Genomic DNA, 22505 nt, shown 5'->3' on the forward strand with positions numbered 1-22505 from the left:
CGTGCCGAAAAAAAAAAAAAAAGAGCCCGGAGAAGAAAAACAGTGGTAACAGAACCTGGACTGAGCTGGAGCCCCGGAGTAGGCCCACCAAGCAGGAAAAGCAGCCTGCGGTAGGCAAAATTTCTAGGAGTGGCCCCAAGATTTTACACTCTCACCTCCGGAACCTCTAAATGTGATGAGCTGTACCTCCTGAGATTGTGTTATGTCATGTGGCACCCATGGCCTTAACTAAGGGAGATTACCTAGGTGAGCTGAATCTAATCACACAAGCATTTAAAAGCAGAGAGTTTTCTCTACCTGGTAAGAGAAGAAGGTAGGAGGAGAAGCCAGAAAGACTCAAACTTTGAGGACTTGACCTACCATTGCTGGCTTGAAGATGGAGGGGTCATGTGGGAAGGATGCAGACAGTCTCCAGGAGGAGTGGGCAGCTGGGCAGACAGACAGCCAGGAAACGGGACCTCAGTCCTGCAACGGTGGGAACCAGATTCTGCCAGCCTGAATGAGCTTGGAAGCAGACATCCCCACCTCCATCTCGAGCCTCCAGATAAGAACCCAACCCAGCTGACACCTTGATTTCAGGCTTATGAGACCCTGAAGAGAGAACCCAGCTGAGTCCACCTGAACTGACTTCCAGAACTGTGTGCTGATAAATGGGTGTTGTTTTAAGCCCCTAAATGTGCTGATTTGTTACATCAGTGATAGAAAACTAATATACAGCCAAAGAGGAGCACAGCTTCTGCCAGAATCAAAGACCCAGACCCTTGTGGCGGAGGCAGGGAAATAAGTACCCCAACCTCTGTTTTCTCCTCCAGGGCCTCCCATTGGCCAGGCCATTGAGATCACCCCGATGTCAGTCTCCCAGAGCCTCACTCAGGGAAGGTACCAACAGGTTCCAGGCCCAACGGTGAATTTGGGTTTTGTAGAGAACAAAGCTTATACAACTTTAGGACCCTCGCAAGAAAAAGAACACAAACGTATAAAAAAGGGGGGAAAATGATGTGATATATACACAGTGGAATACTACTCAGCCATAAAAAGAAATTTTCCCATTTGCAATAACATAGATGGACCTGGAAGAGGAGAAATGTAAAGTGCTTAGAACTGTATATGCTTTTTTTTTTTTTTTTTTTTGCGGTATGAAGGCCTCTAACTGTTGTGGCCTCTCCCGTTGCGGAGCACAGGCTCCGGACGCGCAGGCCCAGCGCCCACGGCCCACAGGCCCAGCCGCTCCGCGGTACGTGGGATCCCCCTGGACCGGGGCACGAACCCTCATCCCCTGCATCGGCAGACGGACCCCCAACCACTGCGCCACCAGGGAAGCCCTGTATATGCTTTTTAAAAACTACCAAGTATATTTCTGACAAGAGAGAAATTCAATTTTGACAAAGCATCAATGAGAACTGAATACTCTATAGTTTTATATACCTAATGGATTAGAAGAAATTTCTACAGACTGTCTTGTGACTCCACAGAAATCAAACCTTGTTTCTCCTCTACTGCTCATATTTTTCCTGGACCAGGCACTTTAGAACCGATTCTATTATAGTGCAACCTCTAACTGTGCACCTTCTTTTAACAACTGCACAGTGGTGTACGAGTATTCCTGGAAACCATTCCTATGCTGAACCACTAGCAATAACTTAATTCTCCATGGAAGAGAGAGAAAACCACATAAATATATCCACTAAACTCAGACTAAACGTATCCCACTCAACTTCCCATTAAATTCAAAAAATTCCGGGACTTCCTGGGTGGTGCAGTAGTTAAAAATCCACCTGCCAATGCAGGGCACATGGGTTCGATCCCTGCTCTGGGAAGATCCCACATGCCACGGAGCAACTAAGTCCATGCACCCCAACTACTGAACCTGTGCTCTAGAGCCCACAAGCCACAACTACTGAAGCCCATGCACCTAGAGCCCATGTTCTGCAGCAAGAGAAACCACCACGATGAGAAGCCCACGCACACCAGTGAAGACCCAACGCAGCCCAAAATAAAAAAAAATATATATATATATATATAATTTTTTAAATAAATAAAATTAAAAGAAAAATTCCCATGGCCTCTCCAATAGCATACAATACAAAGGAAATTGTGATGGAGGGAAGATGAAAAGGTAGGAGACAGTCATCCTAACCAGCTGCATGCAGTTAAGAATATCTTACTTCTACAAATTGCACAAAACATAACCATATGAATACATTGTCAGGGGACCACACACACTCACACATGCAGATACACACACCCTGGGCCTTGGAAGGGTCCTGTGCAAGTGAAGAACCCTAAAGATACAGTTTCATTGGCTTCATGGTAAACCATGGTAAACCTGTCTCTAGTTCCCATTGTTGATCTGATTAGCATAACCAGCAGGCACACCTGTATTGGTTAAGTTCACTCTAACTTCTGTAACAAACAAACGCAAAGATGACTTACAGCTGAAGCACAATACAGGTTTATTTCTTGCTCATATAAAGTCCAAAAGAAGTTTTCTTCATTGACTGGCAGCTGTCCTCTAAATAATGACTTGGAGATCTAGATTCCTTTCATCTTGTGGCTCCACCTTCAGCACATGAATTCCAAGACTGCCATGCCCATCTGCATCAAACCACAGAGGAGAAAAAGCATGGAGGATCACACAAGGGAAGTTTTAGGGGGCCAACCTACAAGTGAAGCACATCACTTTCACTCACATTCCATCACCTAAAACTCAGTCACGTGCACGCGTCTAACTACAAATTGGGAGCTGAGAGTGGAAACCGTGCTTTGTAGCAGTTCAGGCCTGCAGGAATTCCCAGCTTTCATTCAGCATCACTCGACAATCTGGTTTACAAGCAGAGAAGAGGCACAGTCACATCGATCTCCGTTCGGTGGTTGCCAGGGTAGGCACAAATTTAAGAGAGGAAGAAAACAAATGCATCCCTATTACCTCTATGCCAATGAAGCTACTGACGAAAGATAGAGTCATTTGCATGTGTCATCACTAGGTGGCTCTTTAGGCCTTTGGATTCCCCAAGTTTTTACCTCAGATGCTTTTCAGCGATGCAGGATAAAAGGATTTTCCAGTACCTGAACAGAGACGTAAATGGCCCTATTCTTCCTGGCCTCACCCAAAGAATGGGTCTGGGCCTGCCTGCACCTCAGAAAGATTAGCAACTGGGAGAAAAGAGAAGGCAGCGCAATTACGAAGGGCACTGGGAATGTCCACCAGAGGCAGAGACACTGAGCCCACCAGGCCTGGTTAGAACCCCAGCTCTGCCCCTGATGCTCAGTGGGACATCGCCTCACACTAACTTCATTTCATCCTCATGAAGTGGAGACTCTAACACTACAGCCATTTAAGACAGGTTTCCGGCTTTTCCAAGTGCTTTCACCAACACCCTCTATTTTGTCCCCATGACATCCCACTGAGGCGGACATTAGGCATTGTTGGTCCCACTTTGCAGGTGGGGAAACCGAGGGACTAAAATGAATATTAACTTGCCCGAGGTCACAAGGCAAGTTAGAGGCAGATGAAGAATTTGTGATTCTTTCCATTGTTCTGTGCTCTGCATTTTACAAAACACTGCTAATTCTTTGATTCCCTCGCTCCTCACTATGGCATAATGAAGTAAACAGGACAGGTAGTGTCTTCACTATATTCATCTCACAGAGGAAAATACTGAGATTCAGGGAAGTTTAGGAACCTGCCCATTTTGACAGGGCTAAGGCTATAAGCCACATTTCCAGATTTCCTCTTAAAACAGGCTTTTTAAACTTAACACCAAACACTTTAATTGGCCCAAAGGCCAATTTTATCCGCTTGTTGACACATAGAGTATAAACATTTAAATTCTTTTTAAATGTGTAGAAAAGAACTATTTCCTCTCTCCCATCAAACATCACCCTATAACTTTGTCCAGTGTCAAGATTAGCCCTAACTTGTACATGCTCTAGTTGTACATTTTTGTCAACTATGTGAATAAAGAAAATAGAAAAACAAAAAAGATATTGACAGAGGCGGAGGACCAAGCAGGTAATACAAGAAGCAGCCAGTCCTCAGCACCCTATGAGAAGCATGGGGCACAGAACAGTGGTCTTCAAAGTGGACTCCAAGCCTGGCCCAGCTGAACCAGTCACTTCAGGGAGTGTTGGTGGAGCTGGGGCTGTTTTTCAAGCCCTTGCCTCACCACAGGTGATTCTGAAGATCAGCCAGGACTGAGGACCATTCTGCTCGCCATGATTTGCTCTAATGTTTGAAGCTTTTCCCTTAGCCAAAAGGAAATGACAAGTCTCAGGCAGAAGAAATGACATCAAACTGACCTAGAAGTCAGCTACAAGCATTAGCTTAGAGTTGGGCACCATTAAAGAGCCAACAGGACTTTGATCTTCCTCAGACTCCAGGTAAAATGGAAATAAATTCACAGCTAAGGAGGGGATCGTCTTCTCTGACCCCATGATTTTCAGATTCTGCTAATATTTACTAAACGCCTTGAACGCTGCAGACACTGTGGCAGACTGGCTGTTTACATTTCAGTTCATCTCACAACCATCATGTCATTGTGTCCTCGTTTTATAGATGATACTAAAAAATGGTCAAGTGACTTGACTTACCCAGTGCTTGTAAATAGCAGAGTTGGTTGCATCCCAGTAAGAAACAAGGATACCGACCGTTGCCTGGGAGTCTGCTGTGTTCCTGACCCTTTGCCAATAGCTATATACATGATTCTTATGGTCAGACCTGCCCTGAACAGCAGGGAATGTTTTTATTCGCACTCTCCAGATGAGAAAACCAACACTCATAAAGGTTCTATAACTACCAATGACATCACTAGGAAAAGGCCGGAACAGAATTCAGCACAGGTCTGCCTGGGTCTGTGCCCAGTGCAGGACCAGGCGCAGGTGGTGTAGCTGTGATTGTTTCCCAAGTCTCCCCTGTGTTCCAGCTTGCTCTTGGCCGTTGGTGTGCAGTGGCACATAGGAGCTAAGGTAAGCTCCCCACCCCTATCTCCACTCAGAGAGAGAACAGTAATTAAGGTCAGACTGCAGGCTCCCTGTTTCCTCATGCCACCGGGGGTGTAAGAGCGGCTGCTCTGGCAGCCACCCATGACCCGGGCCTTTGCCAAGGTGATTCAGATTCCGCCCAGAGTGCTGGGTTACTGTTCAAGTGTGTCTGGGGTTCTCTGAGCACTTTGGTCCCCTGCCATGCAATGAAATCCTGTTGTCACAGGCAGAATTGATTGAGAGATTGGATTCTGAGCAGCACTCCGCACCCAGGACTCAGGCGTCCTGCACCTCCCCGGGCACAAAGCTGACCACCCGCCATCGAGCCCTCGGAGGGAGGCCCGGCCGGGAGAAGGACCGGAGCGCAGAGCGTGGGCAGGATGCACCACTCCCGCCCGCCGCCGCTGCGAGTCCTTTGTGCTGGTTTTGTTTTGTCTTCTGGGGTAAAGGCTCCCTCCGCTGCCATCGCTTCTTTAGGAACCAGCTCATGTGAAGGGGCCCGTTAGTCACGGATTCCGAGTCATTGTGGAGGGATCGGGCGTTTTCAGTGCCAGAGCTTCCAGTGACCTTTTAAATCCTGAGATGAAAATCTCGGGGCATCCAGAGCCCTTCCTCACTGGATTCAGGGAAGAGAAACGACCACAAAGTCTGAGGCACTTTTCCTGCTCTCTACTGAGCCCTCTCTGGGCAATAGTAGTTACAATAAGAGTGACAGGTTTAAAAGGGTCTTTATGTAGTGCCTGGGTCTCTATATACATCATCTAATGGAGCCACAATCCTATGTGATATCATTATTGCCATTTGTCGGAGGAGAAAGCTGAAGCTCTGGTTTACTATTCTGCCCAAGGGCACACAGCTAAGAGAGCAATGCAGGAATTAACATTCAGTTCTGTCTGACTGCCTGGCTCCAAAGATGCCCCTCAACATTCAGACCACCTAAGAACTGTAGCCAGGACCCACCCACAGTGGCCCCTACCAGAAGGTAGGAGTTGCCAGCTAGGTTAGAATAGGCTGGGGAACTTCCCTGGTGGTGCACTGGTTAAGAATCCGCCTGCCAACGCAGGGGACATGGGTTCGAGCCCTGGTACGGGAAAATCCCACATGCCACAGAGCAACTAAGTCCGTGTGCCACAACTACGGAGCCTGCGCTCTAGAGCCCGCAAGCCACAACTACTGAGCCTGCATGCCACAACTACTGAAGCCCACGTGCCTAGAGCCCATGCTCTGCAACAAGAGAAGCCACCACAATGAGAAGCCTCCACACCGCAACGAAGAGTAGGTCCAGCTCGCCACAACTAGAGAAAGCCCATGCACAGCAACGAAGACCCAACACAGCCAAAAATAGATAAATAAAATTAAAAAAAAAAAAGAACAGGAAATCAACTGTGAACCCTGAGGAAGCCTCCCTTAAAAATGAGGGGCCCCATTGCCTTAGTTGGCTCAGGTGGCTATAACAGTTACCATAGAATGGGCGGCTTAAACCATAGACATTTATTTCTCCTAGTTCCAGAGGCAGAAAGTTTGAGATCAGGGTGCCAGCATGGTGGGGTTCTTGGTAAGGCCCCTGCTTCTTTCTGTGTCCTCACAGTAGAGGACGAGGAAGAGAGTGAGCTAGCTTTCTTGCCTCTTCTTTTAAGGGCACTAATTCCATTCATAAAAGCGCCATCCTCGGGCTTCCCTGGTGGCGCAGTGGTTGAGAGTCCACCTGCCGATGCAGGGGACATGGGTTCGTGCCCCGGTCCGGGAAGATCCCACATGCCGCGGAGCGGCTGGGCCCGTGAGCCATGGACACTGAGCCTGTGCGTCCGGAGCCTGTGCTCCGCAATGGGAGAGGCCACAGCAGTGAGAGGCCCGTGTACTGCAAAAAAAAAAAAAAAAAAAAAAAAAAGTGCCATCCTCATGACCTAACTCCCAAAGTCCCCAACTCCAAATACCACAACATTGGAGATTAAGGTTTCAACATACGGATTTGGGGGGGACACACACATTCAATCCATAACACCCATAGTTCAGGGAAAGGGTTTAAAAGGAAAAGCTGATGACCCAAGTAGATCCTAAAAAGAGAGAAGGAGAGTGTTGGTGGTGCTGGTCCCTGAGGTAGCGGTTCCAGACTAGTCCTGACCTGGTGTTCCTGGGAGGAGACTGCCTTCCCACAATGCACATGGGACTTTTGCAGCAAATCGGTTCAGCTGCACCAACAGGTCTGTTCTTCTGATTAAGACCAGTTTTCAGTGGTGACACCCAGGGTCAGAGCTACCTATTTAGCATCTTTGTATAAATTTAAAAGGAAGAAGGCATCCCCTTCCTTGGGTGCCAGTTTAGTGACCCAACAGTAAGCACGGGCTGGATTTTAGTTTCCACTCATCTCCTTGGATGTGTAAGCTCCACAGTGTATATGATCTGTACAACTCTGTGAAACCAAGCCGCATGACAAGCAATGACAGTAGCAGATTTATAGACCCCAGTTCTAGACTCACTTGAATGGCAAAGCCAGTCTGAATCCCCTTTTTGGGCTATATGTCTATTGGACCGTGTAAGCCTCCAGGTTCTGGCATGCTCTGGGGTGAGGGGAAGACTCTAGCAGAGAGATACTAAGAATTCATGCAAATGAGGCAGTAGGTGGTCGAGCAACTAATTAAACATAAAGAAACCTAGCTGTAAGTTGTCCCCAAATTGTGGTTTTGTTCATGCATGTTAGACCACTCCTGCTCCAAGTCCCTGCTTACTGCATGCTGTTACTGTGTTCTTGTCTTCTGTGAAGGTAGATACTAGGGATTCTCCTGGTCAGGCGCGAACTGATTGATGGAAAAAATTACACTTAATCAAAATGTATGATCCCTTTAATGTACCATTGAATTTGAGTTGCTAATATTTTGTTGAGGATTTTGCTTCAATAGTCCTCAGTGATATGGCCTTTAATTTTCTTTTCTTAGAGTGTTGTTATCTGGCTTTGGTATGTCAATGAAAAAATTGTTGCCTGCCATATCAGTAAAAAAAAGGATGTTGCAGCCATAAAGCTACTACAGCCACCCAGATGGTGAGCCCTGAGGGAACTCAGGATGGAGACAAATAGGCTGCCCATAGCCAAGCCCTCACCCCCAACTACGTACCCTGAGGGGATTCAGGGTGAGAAAGCACGGGATACTGGCCCCAGATAGCTGACATGCATATCAAAGGAATGATTTCAGTGAGCCCAGACCCTTGCATCTTCCCACACATAGAAGAGCACTAAGTTCCTTAACTTGAGCTGTCTGGTTTTCTTCAGTTAACAGTAATCTTTTGGTGTTCCAACTACCTGGTCTTTGTTGCAAAAACTGCCAAATATCCCGACTCCTCCCTTACCTCTTTGGAAGCATCTCTCCTCTGAGATGCTGTGTCCCAGGCTTAAGTCCTCAGTTTTGCCTGCTGAATAAAACATAACTCTCAACTTTTAGGTTGTGCATTGTTTTTCAGTCGAGGGGTATCAGGGAGATGCTAGCCTCATAAAATGCAGCTGGCTTGACTGTATGATCAGACAGGGCCACAGGCTGTGTCCCATAGTTTGGTAGGGCCACAGGCTGTCAGCCACAGTTGGACAGGCTGCTGGCTGTGCTCTGCTGTTGGCCCGGCTCCCTGATAGGGTTGGGCCACCAGCTATGCTCAATAATCAACCTGGGCCTTAGGATCTGAGACTGGGCAGGATTAGTGTCCAGCCTCTCTGGTTGGGTGAGGCCACAGTCTGTGCTCTGATGCTATGTAGGGCTGATGGCTTGGCTCCCTGCCCAAACAGGGCAGTAAACTGGGCTCGGAGGCTGCTCAGGGTTCTCTCCCCATGCCCTCGTCAGGCAGGGCTGGAGGCTATGCTCAGCAACCAGGCCGGACTGAGGACTTGGCACCCTGTCCATGTGGGGTCATAGAATGAGATCTACAGCTGGACAGCCCATTGGCTGTGGACCCAAACTGGACAGAACTGCCCAAAGAGCTCCGTGGCCAGATAGGGGCACTACCTCAGCTCTGTGGATATGCATGGCCACCAGCTGGGCTCTCTGCTCAGGTGCCACCACCAGCAGGAACACAGTCGGCCAAGATCCACATGCTGCTTTCTTTGATCCGCATCCCCTTCTCCGTCTCTAGCTGATCCCTGCTGGTCTAACCCTACTGATTCCCCCAGTGATTCCTGTAAGGCAAGACTGAAGTGGGCCACCTGGGAAGCATCCTGCAATGCTGGGGAAGCTGGATGTCCACCTTGAGCTCTCTTTTTCCCACAGGAGAAGTTGTAGGCCCTAGGGGACCTTCTAGGTACAGAGCCAGGCCAGTCTAGGGGAGGGGCAATGCAATCAAAGGGAAGTCCTGCTCTTACCCTTCTAATGCAGTTTTTCCTGATTTCTGTGATCCAAGGGTATGCTTCAACCCCACTCCTGGGTCCTGGAATCTTCAGAGGTGTCTTGTTGTGCACAGTTGCTAGTTGGTCTTTCTGTGAAGGAGATAAACTGGGACCACCTATTCCGTCATCTCGCTGACATCCCTCCTCCTGACTGATATTTCTTTACTACTATTTTCTACCTTGAAAAAAAGTTATTTTTACACTGCTGCCAAACAAATAGAATCATGACTTATATAGTTAATTTCACATGTTTTTAGGAATTCTACTAATTTCTGACTTTAACAAAAACTCCTCCTTTTGGGAAATGAAAAGTGGGGGTCTTACTTGGGTAAACATTACAAAGAAACTAGAACAGGGCTAGAGATACTGATCAGGATCAAGGTCTAGGAAAGCAGCTTAGTCACGAGGTCCCAGAGACAAGTGGGACTTGGACTTGGAAATGTGTTGAGGGGAAGAGAGGATGAGAGGAGCAGGTGAGACACATTCAGAGCTGTTAGAATCCAGGAACAGCAGTTACATGAGAGGCAGCATTTTAGTTCCAAGCCATCTTCGAAGGCATCTTGAAGTAGTGGCTGGAGCTGGCAGAGAATTTGGTAGCAAGGAAGGACAGAGTCTTGCCAATAGCAAGGAGGGCTGGCAATTTGTTCATTTGATAAGTGTTTGAGTCCCTGTATGTCAGACACAGATAGTCCCTGGAAGTACAACAATGAACAGGACACACACAATGCCTATGTTCACAAGCCTTAAGTCTAGTGAAAACAAAGGGCCAGGACCCTGCTAAGTGAACTGGGTGTCCCAGTAGAGCTCCAGACACAGCCGAACATGAGTGGGAGACGGGGCAAAAGCAGTGCCATACCGATCAAGCACACACCAAGGAAGACAGGGGAAAGGCTGCACCAACTTGAGCACACAGATGCTTGTCCAGTAGACCCACTTCTTGATGAGGAGCAGACCCCCTTGCACTGTCAGGGTAGGTTGTTCCTGGCCCAGAGGCTGAGGATTTGCAGCCAAGTGACACTGGATGGAATGAGGTTCAACAAGAGCCTCAGAGTGCGTAACAAGTCAGCCGTCTCTGCCAGATGCACCCTATTCTGACCAAGCCTAGGCATGAACTGAGCTGCTCAGTCTGTTCCCTAGCATTCTTGGCTGCTGACAGTCCATCCCTCAAATTGTGGACAGCTTCTAGAGGTTGTGTTACATCTGTTCAGGGTCCCTTTCCTAGTATTTCCTAAAATGAAATGAAGTGAAATGAAATAAAATATGGCATAGTTACATAAGTCTTGTTTAAGCATGCAAAAAAAAAAAAAACCAACTTTGTGTGGCCCAATAAATAGGATTTAATTTTGCTTGTCATAGTGTTCATTACTTTATTAGTTTCCTAGGACTGCTATAACAAGGTGCCACTAATTGGCTTAAAACAATAGAAATGTATTGTCTCAGTTCTGGAGCCTAGCAGTCTGAAATCAAGGTGTCGGTAGGGTCTCTATGAAGGTGATAGAGAGAGATGCTTCCTTGCCTCTTCTAGATTCTGGTGTTTGTGGGCAATCCTTGGCACTCCTTAGCTTGTAGATGCATCACTCCAGTCACATGGCTGTCTTCTCCCTTCGTATCTTCACATTGTCTTCTCTCTTTGCGTCTGTCTCTGTGTCCAAATTTCTCCTTTTTATAAGGACACCAGTCATATTGGAATAGCTCCCACCCTAGTGACCTCATTTTAACTTGATAACCTCTGATTAGGTAAGACCCTATTTCCGAATAAGGTCACATTCTGAGGGCCTGGGTGTTAGGACTTCAACATATCTTTTTGAGGGAACACAATCCAACCCATAACATTTACTCTAGGTAATAAATGGATCTTGAGTCCATTGCCAGGAATCTAGCCACATATTCTCCCTCCTTTCTCTCTCTCTCTCTCTCTCTCTCCCCTTCCATCCCTGCCATCACATTCTATGAAAAAATAAATATGGTGTTTCTCAACCTGGAATATGTTTCTAGTAACATCACATTTTGTAAGCAAAAAAAAAAAAAAAACTGCCTATACTATTCATTTAGGAATTAAACTATCGAGCACTTTGTGACATCCCTCAGATTATTTTCCTGTATTGCTTCTTCACTCTCATATTGGCACTAAACATCTCTTGTACCTATAGTCTGAACTGTCCAACTCAATTTTAGATTCATTGAGAACAGGGCTTCTAGTTATTGTTAATCTCACATAGGAAAATTCTGGTCATAATCTATGGGTGGAACAAATGATTGAAAGCATGTCACAATATCCTCTATGCCTGCCACCAAACACACAGGCAAAATAACTGTCTGGGACAGTCCTATGCAAGCTGGGATGTTTGGTCACCTTAGGACTCAAAATAGTTAAGGTTTAAATAGCAGGTGAGACAGAGGCAAAAAAGTGTGGATTGTTTTTCTGAGAGACTCAACTCTAAAGAAAAGAAGATAGAGTAATATCTAGAGAAGGAAACAGGGTCGAGAGAATTTTTCACCTCTTTATTCCCCCTCTTTCTTATTTTTTAAACCATGCTGAAGGCTTATTTCTATAATGAAAGGAAAAAGTGAGGATGAGGCTGGAGATACAGGAAACTAAGGATAATTGATGGAGCAGCATCTTGTCCTCATGAAGTAGAAGAGGCAGGATGCTGAGTCCCGAGGGTAGGAGAAGGTCCCACCTGCCTGAGAGAAAATCCCATGTGTGAAAGTGGGAATGGGAAATGGAGAGGGATTACAACAGATGCTTTCCATCTTGTCAGGACACAGAGTGAGGAGAGGGGTGGGGTTGAGGCTTGAACGGAGATGAGCAATGGCTTGGAGATGTAAGAAAACAGTAAAACACGTTCCAAGAACCCAGGAATGCCCAGCTGAGATGGGGAATCCTGAATACGCAGCTTATAACGTAATTATTATCACCAGCTAGGCTAAGATCCCCAGCCTGTCCAAAGTCATACAACTACAAGCATATTATAACATATTTCCAGTCTTGAAAAATATCTACCATTGCACTTAAAAAGACTTGTCTATGGTCAAGTACGTGGCTAGACAGGAGACAAAAATACTTTTTAACAGGCTTCAGGAGAAAATGAAACATGAGAGGAAGCAAAAACTATACTCAGCCTTTGGCAGGACTATTATTAATGGGCACTCCTTACTGTACTGTGGTAGCTGGCACAGTCAGGCATACATGAGCTCAGACTGGAAAGCAACATGGGGAGAAGAGGAATCAGAGATGGGGCAATTTGGAGGCTACATAGGGGCCAAGCACACATTCTTGGCATCCTGGATGGTTTGGAACCTTGACATAATGCCAAGACTTGGCTGCCTGGTACTAAGAACTATCTTTCTCTGGTGGTGGGCATTTATACATATCCTATGCCAAATCCTCATGATAACCTTTTGGGATAGTTATCCAATTTTGCCAAGGGGAAGACTTCGTTTCAATACAGTTAGCTAGTCCATGGCTGGTAAATTAGCAGAGATGAGATGTAGCTAAGCTGATTGATTTAGCCCCTCCTTTTGCCCTTCTTACTTTTCACCTATAACAGTGAGGACAATAACAATACCTAAACACAAACCTTTGTTAGTATTAAATGAGGTCATGTACGTGAAAGTGCCAGGCACCCCACAGATGCTGCTTATATATTTGTCTAGCATAGTGGTTTTCAACTGGTAGCAATTTTGCCCCCCAGGGGATTTGAGGTAATGGAGATATTTTTGATTGTCACAAGTAGGGGAGTGCTATTGGCATCTAGTGGGTAGAGGCCAGGGATGCTGCTAAACATCCTACTATGCACAGGGCAGTCCCCACAGCAAAGAATTAACCTGCCCAAAACGTCAATGGTGGTGATGTTGAATCCCTGCTAGTAGCATAATGCAGGGGACTGGAAACCGTACACACTAACAAAGCATGGCAGAAGCAAAGTAATAGACAGGTCTCGGTGACAGGACACTTACAGATCTGGATCTTGGACCCACTACTTGCTTTTGACAAGTTATTTAACCTGTCTGAGCCTCACTTTTCAAATGAATCATAACAGCATAAAGTCATTTCAATAAATTAAATAATTGCTGAATAATATTCTGCTAGCACAGTGGAATTAATCATTTGTCACCACCTTGCAATTTAATAGAAACCAAGTTTCTAAACTTACAAACGTTCTTTTCATAGTTAACAGGACTCTCTGCTGTATTTCTTGTGGTGCTTTCTTAAGACAGGTTTTATTCAGAAGAAAGTGATTTAGGGATAGCATTGAAAGCTGTCTGCCATGGCTCAGTATCTTGTTTTTTTCCCCAAATTCTTTTCTGAAAAGATCACAGTACTTTTGATTTGGGCAAACACTGATCTAGATTTTAAAATATTTTGCATAACACTGGGTTTCAACTTTCTCACATGTGGATACTCTTGCAATCTATCTTGGCTGCCTGAACAGAGGCAGCTGTCTCTCCTCTGCAACATAACCAGAAGGCAACATCTCGTATTGTCTGGGTGTTGGTCTCTCCGGACCGGCAAGGCTGCAGAACTGAAGGGCTCACTTTTGTCTTTCCAGCGGCTCACTTCCCAACCAGTCTTTCCTCCTCTGCCCTTCAATGATCCTGATATGCCATAAGTCCTCTCTGCCACTTCATGGCTGGTTAAAACATTTCTGATTTTTCCCCAATCTCCCTCTGATGAACGGATCAGACTCCAGGGCCCCTTCAGATTCCATTCATCAAACCTGCTATCCAGGGAAGAGTCTCCTTAGGAAACTTCACACCTTCACTATGCCCTTTCATGGAGAGAATGTGGGTATAAGGGTGTGAGGAAGCACAGGATGGCAGAAAACAACAGAGGGGGGCGGGGAGTGGAACAGGATGACAGAGGGTAGAGAGAGTGTACAGCTTGTAAGGGAAAGGACAATCACCAGGCAAATAGATGGACCAAAAAAGAGCATGGGACTTACAGTCCTAATGGCTTCCATGTGTAGAAAACATTTATATAGGTATACAAAGTATATATACCTGCAGAACCAATCAAGCACTGGCCTGGGGGTGGGGTGCTCAAGGCATGTTATGTATTTTCCCTCTGAGCTACCCAACAAGCTGTGAAGAAGTGAAAAGTGGAGGATATATCGTTGTCCCCACCCTCTCAGATAAAGAAACTTAGATGCAAAGGTGTTATAACTTGCCCAGTCTCCCCCTCCCAAAGTGGTTGAAGAATGGGAAAAGGAGAGAAATGGACCCCAGGTTTGCTAAATTTTAGCCTCCTACATCAGAAATTTGCAAGAAAAGCCCACAGGAAAAAATAGAGCAATGAGAGGCCAGAGGAAGAAAAGTGAACAAGGGCACTGATAAGAGTGGGAAGGTTAAAGAGATGGAAGAAAGAAGGGAGCCTGAAGAAACCTAGGAGGAAAAGTGACAGAGACGCATACCCGGGACCAGCACAGGGGAGGTCGGCAGTGCCCACTGGCCTCACGTCCTCAATAACACTCTCACCTAACAAGGCAGAGACCACACAGGAAACCGTCCTCTAAGAAAACACCCAAATCAATAACAACATACCTCTGCTCCATTCTTTTCAATAGACTTTAATTCATAACGCACTCTAAGGGGAGGGGAGGGGAGGGCCCAGGGCACTGTTTGGAGGGGGCAAGCACACTAAATACACTGACCTTTTGATGAAAAGTTGGAGAAGGGACAGGTGGTTACAGAAGCCACCTCCTGCCCCTTCCGCCATCCCCACCCCATTCCCCAAATCCCGTCTTGATTTCTTGGCTTGTCTGATCCGGTAAGAACCTTCCAACGGCTTTTTTTTTTTTCTTAAACACGAGGCTGTGATTAAAACAACCCCCAACTTCTCTTCATATCTTTTTCTTAAGTTTCTTTTATTAACTGAATTTTTTAAATCCCGTTTCAACTCCACGTGCATTTGCCCATCGTTCTCTAGGCTTGGAAGAGACCCAGAGGCGGCCGCCTCCACAGCAGTCTCCACTGGGGGAGAAGGGTACCGCGCAGTCAGTCCCGGTGCGCCCCCTCCTCCCCGGGCGCCCCTTCCCAAATCCCATCCGGTCTCCAAAGGCTGGCGTACGCCGTGCGGCTGTAGCCCGCGCTGTAGTCGTAGGACACCTGCGGGGGCGGGGGCGGGGGCGGCGGGGGCAGAGCGCAGTCTGAGAAGAAGGGGGTGAAAGAGGCCAAAAGGCCGGGCCCGTCGTCCCCGCCCGGAGAGTCCGCGGCGGCTGGGTACAGGGGGCGCAAGGGCTCGTTCAAGGTCAAGCCACCGCGGGGGGCAGCCAGGGGTGACTTCTTGGTTGTGGGGCCGCCCGGGGCGCTCCAGGGCTCGGGGTACAGTAGGCTCCCCCCCATCGCGGGTGGCGGCTCAAAGAGGCCGGGCTCCAGCTCCGGGGGTCCCCTTAGGACGGCGGCTCCGGTGAGGAGCACATCGAGAGGCTCCGCGGCGAGCAAGACGCCCGCCTCGGTGCCGGCGCCGTAGTCGGGCCCCAGCAGCTCGAAGAACTCCGCGGCCTCGGCGCCCTTCTCCAGGTCGCCCAAGCTCACGCCGGGCCCCGACGGGCCGCACCCGCTGCCGCCCGCCCGGGACGGCTCGGTGAAGAAGGACGGGGGCAGGTTGCGGGCCCGCAGCGGGACCTTCCTGGCGCTGGGGACGGCCGGACCCCCTGCGGGGCCGGCCGCGTCCCCTCCCACGCCCCCAGCGCCCGCTCCCACGAGCCCGGCAGCGGGCGCCGCCTCCGCAGCCCCGGCAGGATCTGCGGCCCCAGGGACGTGGCTCAGCGAGTCGAAGAGCGCGGCCAGGCTCTGGCTTTGCAGGCTGGCGGCCGCCGCGGCCTGCGACGCCTCCCGCCGGGGGGCCGCCTTGCCGTGGGCATGGACCGGGACCGTCTGGGCGCTGGCGACGGCGAGCGGCCGCTTGGCGGGCGTGTCGGCGGCGCCCGGGGAGGGCGGACCCGGGGGCGCGGCGCCCATGAGGCCGCTGCAGCGCTTGATCTGCTTCTGCAGGTACTTGCGGTGGTTCACCTTCCGCTTCGACTTGCCGGGCTTGTCCAACGCCAGCTTGATGTTGCTGGACGCCGAGTCGATGAAGCTGAGCAGGTCGCGGGTGGCCTCACGCACGTCCCCGCCCTCGGCGCCCGCCAGCAGCGCGCCCGCCGGTGTCCCGGTCTCCTCGTCCTCGAAACAGCAACCCTTGTCCAGGGCTCCGAAGGCGCCTCCCAGCCCGTCAGGGGAGCCCCCGAAGCCGAAGGGGACGAAGGGGTGCGTGCTGAGGAGCGCCGCCTGGACTGCCATCGCCGCGGCTCCCGGGCGGCCCGCAGCGCCGCCCGTGCGACCCCGGCTGCTTCCCGCCCGCCGCCCAGGCCCGGCTCCCGCCCTGGCGCGGTGCGCGCGGCACAGCTTCCTCGCTTGGGGCCGGGCTCGCTGCTCGGCCTCCCGGGGGAGCTCATTAGGTCTTGTAAGCGAGGGGCGGAGGGAGGGAGCGCGCGGCGACCGCCCCGGTGGCGAAGGGGAGGGGCTTACTTAGCTGGGCTAAGCCGGGGGTGGGGGTGAGGGGGTCGCTTTTCTAGTTTTCTGGGCTTTCTCAAGCTCATCGCCTTAACCCCTTAGTTTCCCTTCGCCCCGCGCGTTTCTCTTGGCTAGCTCCAAGCTCAAGACGTGAATCGGATGGGATGGCGCGTCCTCAAACTCCAGCTCCGGTACAACCACGCCCTGGCGCTGGGCACTCTCCATGAGGCTGAGAAGGCAAGAGTCCAGACCCGTGGGTTTCAGTCCCAGCTCTGGTAACAATAGTAGCCATCAGCTACGGGGAGCTTATGCCAGGCACTGTCCATGCATTTCCTCATTTAACCTTTGAACAATAGTCCTGTAAAGTACGTATCAGTATCATTATCACCATCTAACAAATGAGGAAACTGAGCCTTAGAGAGTTTCAGTGAGTTGGCCAAAGCTATATCCAGTCCAGGCTGACTCCAAAGCCATTCCTAAGCCCTTGACAAAACTTATGTTCTCTCTCAGCTTCCTCACCTATCAGATAGGAGAAGGAAACTAGTGTCTCTTCAAGCTCTAGCCCTGGTCCTAAGATTCTAACTCAAGTTCCTGCAGGACTCTCAACTCTGATGCTCTTTCTTCTACCCATTCATTGTTTATAGCAAACTGAGGCCAGCACTTGACCCATCTTTTATTAGCAGTAGACAGCAGGAGGCAAGGAAGTCACTCTCACTAAGCTAGCTGGTGCTTTAGAGAAACAGCCCTGTGTGTGTATAAAACTCTCAGACTCTTAGGAGAAAATATGGGCTGGAACCTCTCCCCTAACTGTCATACCATTTAAGTTGCCCTTTTGGAACTTCTGTTGCATTTCAAGAATCACCTTGAAGTTCATTTAGACCCACTTTCACCTGCGCAAGCTTCTTGGGATAGAGGAAATGAGTAATTTGGCAGAGCATGAAAGATGATTCAGAAAAGACGGGTTCTGTTCTTAGCCTTACCACTCAATAGCTCTGTGACGGGTTGAAATCCTTGCTCTGATGGGTACATAGCTTCGAGCAAACCAGCTGACCTCTCTCTGCCTTAGCTTACTCATGTTAAATGCAGGTAAGTTTGCCCACCTCACAGGGCACCTGCGATCTTTAAAGGAAACATCCTGTGGAAAATCCTTATCTATTGACTGTTCTATAGCCTGTGATGAGTATTTGCCCTTATTTCTCTAAAACACAAAAAGGTGACTATGTTTCCTTACATGAACATCTAATATGTGAGAGAACACCTCAGTCAGAGGGTGTTCATGAGGATTAAGTGAGGTAACATACATGAAGATGCTGTGTGTGTGATAAAGTGTTCTCTAAATAAGTTATTATAGTTTAGGTGCAGAGTCTACCCAGGGCAGATACAGACCATCTCTTTCTTTCTTTCTTTCTTTCTTTTTTTTTTTTTTGGTGCCATGTGCAGTGAAGCCAGAGTCTTAACCACTGGACTGCCAGGGAAGTCCCTAGACCACCTCTTTCAAAACTCTTTTCTTTAAGCCTCATTTTTCAGGATGTAGCAAAACCATTTTTGAGCACACTGAAGATACAGCCTTACCAAAAGGAAAGGGCCAGATGAACACTTTTCATTGGGAGATGAAGTACTTTTCCCAAGCCAACATGCTGAAACAAACTTTTTTTTAACTCAAGTTGGCTCAATTATAATATACCTTTCGTTTGAGTAACACACAAGAGTTTGTCCTCCATGATTGGACTGTTTTTTTATTGTTGATGACCTTGCACTCAGAAAATTGTGTGGGCTTGTCACTGAGTTGTGTTTCTCCCCCCTCGGATGTGGATGTCAGCACTTCCCTTTCCCTTTCGGCAGGACCATTCCATTGACCTCTGCGTCTGGCAGCCAAGAGCACTAACTCTTTTTTTTTTACTTTCTTTCAACTGAGCAGCTCTTACAAATCCCGAGATTGCAGAGGACAATATATTTAATTGACATCTTTAGTCTGAAAAAGCTCTCGCAATCCCCACAGAGTTAGCTAAGCCCTCACGTAATCATATTCAAAATAAATAGAATATGAAAATATTAATATGTAAAAGTCTGTTTCCAGATCATTGGAGTTCTGAGCATCAAAATTGATTTGGCATTAGATGAGGACAGGTTCAAATTCTGGCCTGCCACGTGCCACGTGCCTTGGACAAGTCAATCTGTCTTCCTAAAGCTCAGTTTCCTCATCTGAAAAATGGAAGTGGTCCTAACTGTTCTCAGAGTCTTTGTGAGAATGAGGTAGCCTAAGAGGCAAATAATACCCCTGAATCTCGCTTGTTTTATGTGCTCAATGGAGATCATCTCAGCCTCTCAGGGTTGTTGTGAGATGCTATATATGAAAGTTCCTGGCACAAAAAAACAGCTCAACAAATGCCCATGTTTTTGATTCTTTAGGCTCCACCTACTTCTTACCAACATATCACCCTATAAAATCAGCATCATTTGTTCTTTCTCCCAACAAAGTGAGTGACTATTTCCAAATGAAAGAGAGCAGCTATACTTGCAGGTTATAGAAACAGAAAAAGGCAGTGTAATATCCTAGAGAGAGTGCTAAAATTAGAACCAGAGATTGAGACTGGAGTCCAATACACCCTCTCATTATCCAGCTGACTATAAAAATTCACTTAACCTCCTGTACCTCAATATTCCCATCTATAAAATGGGAATAATCATGTGAATCAATTTGATGAGGCTATTGTGAAAATCAGTGAGATAATGGAAATGGAAGTTCTTTGTCAACCATAAAGCTCTGTATACAAATATAAGATATTCATGGCTTAGAATTTCTATAGCCTGATTCACAAAATTGATCCTTATGCATAAAATATCCATCCAATCACTTATTCATTCAACAGAAAGATACTGACACCAACAATATGCTCAGCACTGTGCTGGTACTGTGGATACAGAGATAAGAAGCCATGATTCCTACCCTTTCTGGTGGACAGATAGACATGCAAACAAGCCATTGTAATATAATGTGATACTTCTTAATAGAAGTAAATTAAAGGTACAATAATTGATGGGGTAAAAGACCTTCAAGTTGACCAGAGGAGTTGGGGAAGCCTGCATAAACAGGTACCATTTGAGCTAAGAATTAAATGATACATTTGAGTGTGCCAAGCAAACAAGCAGTATCTCTGGGAACAGCCGGGCAGGGACATGGTCATACGAAAGCAATGCTGTCTATGGAAAACTATAGATAAGAAGGTCACAAAGAGCAACTTCTGCTTGAAATAGCTCTATAACTGAGACCAAAATAAATCCTTGGTGCTTCCAATGTGCAGCTAAATGGCACATGTGGACCCCACCTCATGTTCTCAGTTGCTTTTCCCCTTTCCTTTGGGGAAGAGTTCTATTTCGGATGGAATGAGCTTCAGCAAAGTAAGAGGCCAGCTCCTGCCAGCCCATCAGGCCCCTCCTCCTATACCCTGAGCAAGCACGCTCACTTGAGTGGTTTTGACATGAATCCATTTCACTTCCTATGGGGCCAAGGGACCTGGCTCCAGCCTGTACTCGGGCCTCTCTGCAGAGCTCCAAACTAGAGCTCTTTTGCCCCACTGACACCTAATGCTGAGCAAGTGGGATTAGTCTCCTTGGGAACCAAGCCCCCCAGGGACTCAAGGGCTGAACTTGCCCCAAACCGTTTGGGAGAATTGAGGTTTCATATTGTTCTTTTACACTTGGATTTCAGGACATTACTTAGACAAAGGCCCACCTGAGAGCTGCCTCCTTTCTTGTGGGTAAATATAGCAGCAGGATCAAAAGCTGACTTACTTATTTTGTTTTCCTCTTTGTAACTTTAATCATATTCCCTGCAGGACAATCTTAGTGCTCAGGGCTGTCAGGAATGCACATTCATAAAGGGAGAAATAATTATGCATCTTTTTAAAATCTCTTTCTCTCTTCCCATACCAACTGCTTGTCATTCACTATTTTTCAAACCTCAAATAAAACAAATTAATTCCGCAGTATCACCACACAATTTATAAAGTATCAATTTCATCACAAAATAATGTTGCCTTTCAAATTGTACACTCCCTAAAATGTATCTCTTGTTTTCTTTCTCATCCTTTCCTCCATCTTTCTGATCCATGTGACATTGACAATGGCTAGTCTGGAGGATCCAAGATGGCGTCATTCACATGACTGCACCTGTGCCTACACATGCTGGCCTATCCAGTAGCTGGTACAAGAGTACTCAGATTTCTTACATGGAGGCTCAGGAATCCCAGAGACAGTGTTGCAACAGGCCCCATGTGGCATCTGTCAGGCTTCTTATGATCTAGCTCCAGAATTCCCAGAACATCATTTTCACTACATTCCACTGGTCAAACAAATCACTAAGGCCAGTTCAAGAGGAGAGAAATTAGAATTCAGCCCTCAACGGAAGAAATTGCAAATAATTTGTTTGGTATGTCTCTTAAGTTTCTTTTCATCTATATCACCCCCCCCCGCCTTTTGTTTTCTTTGCAATTGGTTTACTGAAGAAACTGGTCGGTCATTACCTTGTCATTTTCTCCCACATTCTGGATTTGGTTGGTTGCATCCATCTCCCTGGTATCACATATGTTTCTCTGGCCCCAGTGTTTCCTGAAAATGAGGAGTAGATATGGGGGCTTGGTCTGATTCATGTTTTTTTTTATGCTACAGTGCTCACACACACACACACACACACACACACACTATAAAATATATGCTATAATATTTATAATGGTTTCAAAATAACAATGCCAATATTCTTACTAATAATATAATTACTACAAAGAATCTTACTTTTCTCCTTTTTTCCATTATTTTGTCCTCAAAACATATCCCACTAGTGATGAACAGTCCAATTACTATGTTTTAAATTCACTTTTAAAAATACTCTCTGTGTGGTTATACCACAAATTCAATACACAGTTAGGTTTATTTGTATTACTTTGCTTTATATAAAATTGCTTTATAAACCTTTTTGTTTTATATATATTTTTTAATTTACATGATTTCAAAGTCAAAACTATATCACAAGACATATTCAAAGAGAGTTAGCTTCTATTGTGGCCCCCTCCACCCAATTTTCTCCCCCCTTCCTATAGGTAATCTTTGTTGTTGTTTTGTTTTGTTTTGTTTGGGTTCAGGCTTATTCTTTGTTAGATAATCATATTTTTATTATACATTTTCTTCTTCCTTGTTTTTTTTACTTAACAGTAATACATCTTCAGTCATATTTTTTACAGTTGTGTAGTATTCCACTGAGTGGATCTACCATAGTTTACTAAACCAGTTCTGTTATGATTAAATTACGTCGGTTTTTCTAGACCTTTTGTATTACAAACAGTGCTGTGATGAATAGCTTCAATGTAAAACCAAGATCTACTAACTACAGGTCTGGTGCTCCTTTCATAATATTTATGTAGTTATGAAAATAAGGCATACACTAATTTACATTTCATTCCTTCTTTCATTTATTTAACAAACATTTATTGAACTCAGACTATGCATCAGAAAGTGGTATGATTTTGGAGGAACATAAAGATGCATAAAGCAGAGTCCTACCTTCAAGGAATTCATGATTTGGTAGACAATGCAGACACATATTCAGCAGAATGCAAAGCTATGTAAAATAAGGTGTAAACAAATCACTGTGAGTTCAATAGAAAGAGAA

The 22505-nt window shown here is 46.7% G+C and overlaps 1 protein-coding gene across 1 annotated transcript; it reads right to left on the reverse strand.

The window, feature by feature from the left end:
• Positions 1-14949: 14949 nt before the first annotated feature.
• Positions 14950-16739, reverse strand: FAM181B (family with sequence similarity 181 member B). Its single transcript, XM_081241400.1, has one exon. It carries the CDS (start codon positions 16625-16627, stop codon positions 15341-15343), a length of 1287 nt encoding a protein of 428 aa, XP_081097526.1. The 5' UTR covers positions 16628-16739; the 3' UTR covers positions 14950-15340.
• Positions 16740-22505: the final 5766 nt, after the last annotated feature.

This window comes from Mesoplodon bidens (assembly GCF_964165515.1).
Source record: "Mesoplodon bidens genome assembly, chromosome: 7".
Classification (NCBI taxonomy): Eukaryota; Metazoa; Chordata; class Mammalia; order Artiodactyla; family Ziphiidae; genus Mesoplodon; species Mesoplodon bidens.

What these genes read in the sequence shown, in the direction of transcription:
- FAM181B (XM_081241400.1), bottom strand. Translation starts at nt 16,627, where the DNA reads ATGGCAGTCCAGGCGGCGCTCCTCAGCACGCACCCCTTCGTCCCCTTC.